At 65.7% G+C, this 5,730-nt stretch overlaps 2 protein-coding genes across 2 annotated transcripts in view; one reads left to right on the forward strand and one right to left on the reverse strand.

Annotated features, from left to right (window-relative positions):
- Positions 1–944: 944 nt before the first annotated feature.
- BHLHA9 (basic helix-loop-helix family member a9) lies at positions 945–2,822 on the reverse strand. Its single transcript, XM_035343287.1, has one exon. The coding sequence runs from the start codon at positions 2,139–2,141 to the stop codon at positions 1,320–1,322; it is 822 nt and encodes a 273-aa protein (XP_035199178.1). The 5' UTR covers positions 2,142–2,822; the 3' UTR covers positions 945–1,319.
- Positions 2,823–5,437: 2,615 nt separating this feature from the next.
- ABR (ABR activator of RhoGEF and GTPase) overlaps positions 5,438–5,730 on the forward strand; it is a 34,448-nt gene continuing 34,155 nt past the window's right edge. Inside the window, exon 1 of the mRNA XM_035342958.1 lies at positions 5,438–5,730. Coding sequence (XP_035198849.1) covers positions 5,501–5,730 — 230 coding nt within the window. The 5' untranslated portion in view covers positions 5,438–5,500.

A 5,730-nucleotide genomic window follows, 5' to 3' on the forward strand; every position in this document is an offset into this window, starting at 1 on the left:
CGGGAGGAGGTCCGCAAGCACCCGGCTGGGCTCCAGCGGCTCTTTTCGGTTCTGAGTTTCTCCTCTCCGGCTCGCCAGGGATTCATTTCCCAGGCGGTGAGTGCCATCTGCGGGCGCACCCAGCGCCCTCCGCCTGCTCCTGCCCGGCGGGGGGGGGATCCCAGCGCCTCTCCCACCCCACAGCCTGGAGAGGGGCCTGCGTGTCCTAACCGAGAACCCGAGAGCAATGCAGGGATGCTGCCTCGGGGGTCTCGAGGCCTTTTTCCCCTGCTCCTGCTTTTTTGGGCATCTGTGTCCACCAGTCTTGCTTTAACACCAAAGTGAGGGGGGAAAACTGGGAACAGAAATTTGGGTGGAGAAACTTGTGTAGGGTTATGCCTGGTTTTCGCTCCGTTGCCCCATGGTGTTCCTGGGTGGGTGATGAGAGCTGACAGGGGCAGAGCAGGGGGAGCTGGTGCAGGGGGAGCCTCACCCCATGGGGGAACCTCACCCCACGGCGGAGCCGCCCAGCACCAGGGTGCTGCTGGTGCGAGAAGCAGGATTTCATCAGCAGCCATCGCTGCAGGCCCCTCCTGGGAAGGGGGAACCTCCTGGAGATGAAAGCCAAGATGTCTCACACCGTCAGCACTTTGAGAGGCTCCTTCGCTGAGCAGAGAGCTCTCTCTCCTGGCTGCGGGGAGCTTTCCTCCGCCGGGCTCATTGCCCAGCTCCCCCACTCCACGCTGGGACTGAGGGAGGAGGAGGAGGAGGAAGCCAGGCACTTGGGGAGCACAGGGCTGAGCCCCCCGTCCTCCTGGCTGGGCTGATCCAGACCGTCCCGCGGGAGCCACTTTGCAGTCATCAGGAGGCACGGTGGGGTTTATGAGCTCCTCAACCACTCCTTCAGATGGGCTTAGCATTAAAAGTACAACCGAGTGAGCTTTTCCCAGCTCCTGCTCCCCCGATCCATCAGCCAGAGCTGTCCTCCAGCCAGCAGCCTCAGTGCGAGCCGCACGGCCCATCTGCCCACCTCACGCATTAACAGGCAGCGCCCCGATGCTGGGCTTTGAACTCGTGTTTTCTCACAAAGCAAGCAAGAGAGAATAAATAATCGTGACAACTTGCAGCAGGGAAAGCTCACAACAAAGAAACACAGAGATTCCTCGAGCAGAAAACAGTTTTCCACGTCCCCCAGCTCCGAGCTCTCCTGCAGAGCAGTGAGCACAGCCGGGCACCGCGCCGAGCCCACCTCTCTCCTGCCCAGGTCCCTTCCCGCTGCCCCATTTGTCACTCGGCTGCGTTACCTTCCTGGCACTGTCTCGCCTTCCCAGCCTGAAGGGTCAGTGGATGGGGAGGCGCTGGTAGCCTGAGCTCTGGAGCCCCCCCAGCTGCCAGGGGAGCGGTGCCGCCGGGGGGGCTCTCAGGCTGCCCACGTATTTCTGCTGGCAGCTGCTCCGGTGCCCGAGCTGGTGGCTCCCAACGGGATAAAACGCAGGGCTGGCTGCCAGGCGATCCTCTTTCGGGTTCTCGTGGTGCTGGAGCTGGCTCTCGGGGGAATATCCCCCATAGCCTGTGGCACCGGGGAGCCGGTGGTGGCCGTCCCTCGCGCCCTGCCCGCGGCACTCGGAGTGGGCGCAGGGCCAGCAGCGCGCGGCGCCGTGCAGGGACAGGGACAGAGCCGCGATCCGGCTGATGGCTCGCCGGAGGGTGGCGATTTTGGAGAGCCTCTTGCCGCTGAGGTCGTGCTTGAGGGCCAGCCGCAGGGCGTTGAAGGCTTGGTTGTAGTCCAGGATCCTCTTGCGCTCTCGGACGTTGGCGGCCATCCTCCTGGCTTTGGAGCGCGCTGGCCGGCTCCTCTTCCTCACCTTCATCTCTTCAGCCTCCCCCAGGTGGGCGGCTGCTTCCCTCCCCTTGGGGTCCCACAGGTCCTGCCCCCGGCACACCTGGGGCGCAGCCCCCGTGTCCAGCTCCCCTTCCAAGCCATCGGGGGATCCCCGTGGCACCACACCGCTCCCCACGGCTGCTCGGGACATGGCTGTGGCTTGTGGGGACGGGGCCAGGTGCTGCTGTGGTCCTGCCTCCCGTGAGGCTGGCAGACACTCCTCCGGGGTCATGCAGCCTCCCCTAAAAACCCCAGCGCTGTGCTCATCACGTGGCTCCATCCCAGCCCCTCCGCACCTGCCCCCTGTGCTGTCCTGGGGACACCAGCTGGCCCTGCGGGGACATGGCGGTGCCAGGACAGAGCGGGGACACCGCTACCGGGGTCCCCAGGGTTTGCAGTGGGAGCAGGGGACAGCCAGCTAACAGCTGCATTTTGCTGCTCTCAGGCCCTAGAGGGGAAGCAGGGCTCTCGAGCACACTGAGCAGGGGTTGCTTTAGTTGCTGCGGAGGGATTGGGCCCTGCAGGAGCTCCCCTCATTGCTCTGTCTGCTCCTCTGCGGGGCAGCTCGGCCTGGGATGGGTCAATCCTAAACTCACTTGGTGCCTTGGGGCAGAGCCCGTGGGCATCACTGCCCTGGCACGGGGCCTGGGGGCTGCTCAGCCATGTTCCCTGCTGCTGGGGCTTCTCCACTGTCCTCTGTTTCCCAGAGAGGGAAACTGAGGCACAGAGCAAGGAGGCTGCCGAGGAGAGCCGCCAGGCTTGTGCCTGAACCCAGGAGCAGGCAAAAACCTCCTGGGCAGGACGGTGTGGGCAGTACCCGGGGAGCTCCCTGCCTCACCTCCCACCCTCTCCCCATCCCTAAAAACCTCCTCCCAGGAGGAGCTGAACCCCCCAGCCCCAGGGATGGGGCTGGAGCATGGAAGGAGCTTGGAGCCAGCGCGTCGGAGCTGCTCACACCGCGGCATCCCGGCGAGCTGGGGGCATGGCTGGACCCGGGGCGGCAGCAGCAGCCCCCACCACCCATCAGTGGGGGCCCAGCCAGGGAGTGGAGGAATGTGGGGGCTTGGCACGCCTCTGCCCTGCGGAGCAGGAAGCAGGAATGTCATGGGGGGACCGGGCAGGTGATAAAAAGAGCTAAAGTGCTACCTGCCTCCTGCCTTCCTGTCCCCCGGGAGCAATGGGGGGCCTGGGGGCAGAGCTGGCTGGGCCGGTGCTGCTGGGTCTGCCCGGTGTTTAACGGGGCTGGGGGCAGGGGTGTGTGTGGAAGATGATGCTGAAAGCATCTCCTTGCTCCCTGCACCTCCTAGCCTGGCCCCCATCCCCAGAGCCTTCCAGGCAGTGAGTTTCACATCCCCCTGCCCCTCGCCCACCGTTTCATTAGAGAGCTGCTGCCAAACGCCCTCATGAGCGGGGTAACAACGGTTTGAAAAATGGCCCCAGAGTCGTGACAAATTGCTGGGGTTACTGGTGCAAAAGTGGGAGAACCCTCCCCCCCCCATCCATCCCTTCCTATCTGATCGTCCCGGACTGGGTTTGATCAATAGCCACAATTAGCGGGGGCTATTTGTCTATTGCCCTTCTCCTCTCTTGGCCCTTTGAAGTGGGAGCTAATTTAGGTGCCTCTGCTCCAGGAACCCCATAAATCAGGAGCCGGGGCCTGGGGGAGCGGGGAGGGCAACACAGCGGGACTTCAAAGGGAGGTGAAGCTTGCAAATATTTCTGAACACCCACCTGTGCTCACCAAGGCCCTCTTTTTGCTTCTCCCCAGTGGCCTCCTGGCATGCTCAGCACTGGTGTGGGTGCTCCCATGGCTGCTGGCTCAGCAGCGAGCCCGGCTCAGGAGCGAGAGGCTTTTTGGGGTGGTTTCATGCTGGACACTTAGAGAAATGCCAATGGGAGGTGCTGCTGAGCAGGACGGGTCCCTGCCAGGGGGATATTTTGCTGGTGCTGGATGCTGGCCCGTGCAACACGGAGCAGACACAGGGCCGTGCCCACCTGCAGCCCCCACGGTGCCCCCATCCTGCCCGCAGCCCTGGGAGCCACTGGGGAGCTCCGTTGCCCCCAGCCCTGCAGGGACCCAGCCCCAGCCCTCGGAAGAAGGCAAGGCCACCCCGTAAATCATGGCTCTTTGGATGCCACCTGCTGCCTGTAATTAGTGCCTCCCGCCGGGCCGTCCCCACCTTGTCCTGGCCGTTTCCTACCTACGTGCCCATTACCGGGTGGGCAGGCGGGGAGGGACGCCCGCCCGGGGCTGCTCCCTCAGCCCCCCCCCTGATTTATCGCCCTGCTCCGGGGAGATTTATGTGCCGAGACAGGCAGCCAGCAATCCGTTCTAAGGCTCTGCCGGGCCCGTCTGCCTGACAGCTGATGAAAGGGCTGTAATTATCCATTGCCACACATAAATCAGGCTGCTCACGGCACACCCTCCTCCTGCCAGCCTCCACCAAGGGGCTCAGTCCCCGGGGACACGCCACCTCCCCAGGATGGGACACACGGGACAGGGCACTGCTGGCACCGGGCACCTTCCCATCCTCGTCTGGGCACCAGTGTCACCTCTCTGGCTGGTCCCACAGCCCAGAGGCGTGATGTGGGGGGCTCCAAGGGAGGCTGTGCTGGAGGGAGCCCACGGAGGCCAGCTGGGTGGCTTGGGAGCAGCCACAGCGGGGATGGAGGTGGCGGCTGTTGCGACACCGTCAGGGACTGTGCGTAAATAGAGGGTGCTTTGTTCCTGCTGTGCCACGGCCAGGTGGCCCCGAGGGACACGGGCTCGTGAGTCACCACCTGTGAGTCACCCGCTCCGTGTCCCTCACGTGGCATGGGGGAAATGCCAGCCCTGCCCGGGGCGTGGGGAACAAAACCTGTCCCCTGGGGGTGCTGGGGGCACGGTGGGTTGAATGAAGCAGGAATGTGCACCGTGGCACGGAGCCTGTGTTGCCAGGTGTCACCGTCAGAGCATCTTCAGGCCACATGTCACCATCAGAGCATCACCTAGCCAAGTGTCACTGTCAGAGCATCACGAGGCCAAGTGTCATCATCAGAGCATCACCAGGCCAAGTGTCACCATCAGAGCATCACCAGGCCACGTGTCACTGGCCGGTCATCACCGTCCTGATGACGATGAGGACCAGGGGATGGGCACACGCTGGCTGGGACAGGACAGCCCCGTGCCACCGGTGCTCCCCATCCTCGAGGCTCATTTCTTGCTGGCTCGGTACCGGCCTCCTGCAGCACCGGGGGCTGTCGGTGCCATCACCTCGGGTCGCTGCCAGCACCGGGCACTTCTTGCCCTCCTCAGCATCCTCCGGGGAGCTCCGGGGGAGCCCCCGCCGCAGCCCGGCAGCCTGGGAGCGGCTTCCTCCGGGGGACACCGGGGGGGCACCGGGAGCATCCCCGGCGCTCCGGCTGCCGGTAGCCGCACCGTGCCGGGCCGGGCCGTGCCGGGGGCGGTGGCAGCGCTGCTCCCCGCCCCGTCGGGGCCGTGCTGAGGCCGGGGGCGGGCCGGAGGGGCCGGCCGGGAGCCGACGTCAGGCCCCGCGGCGGCGGCGGGGGGCGGAAGGCGGAGGAGGAGGAGGAGGAGGAGGAGGTGAAGAAGGCTGACGGCGGCGGCGGCGGAGCGGGGAAACCCGGGGCCGTCCGGGGATGGCGGCGGGCAACGAGGAGGCGGCGGCGGCTGCTCGGGCAGACTTCGCCCGGCACTGGCAGGAGGAGTTCCCGGGGGAACCGGCGCCTCGCATGGAGCTGGGCTCGGTGCGGGCGATGGAGCGGGAGCTGGAGCGGTGCCGCCGGCACCTGCGCCGCCTGCAGCGGGCGCTGGCCGAGGAGCGCTTCAAGGTGCTGTACCTGGAGGCGGCGCTCGCCCGAGCCCCCCC

Source organism: Oxyura jamaicensis, chromosome 19 (assembly GCF_011077185.1).
Source record: "Oxyura jamaicensis isolate SHBP4307 breed ruddy duck chromosome 19, BPBGC_Ojam_1.0, whole genome shotgun sequence".
Lineage (NCBI taxonomy): Eukaryota > Metazoa > Chordata > Aves > Anseriformes > Anatidae > Oxyura > Oxyura jamaicensis.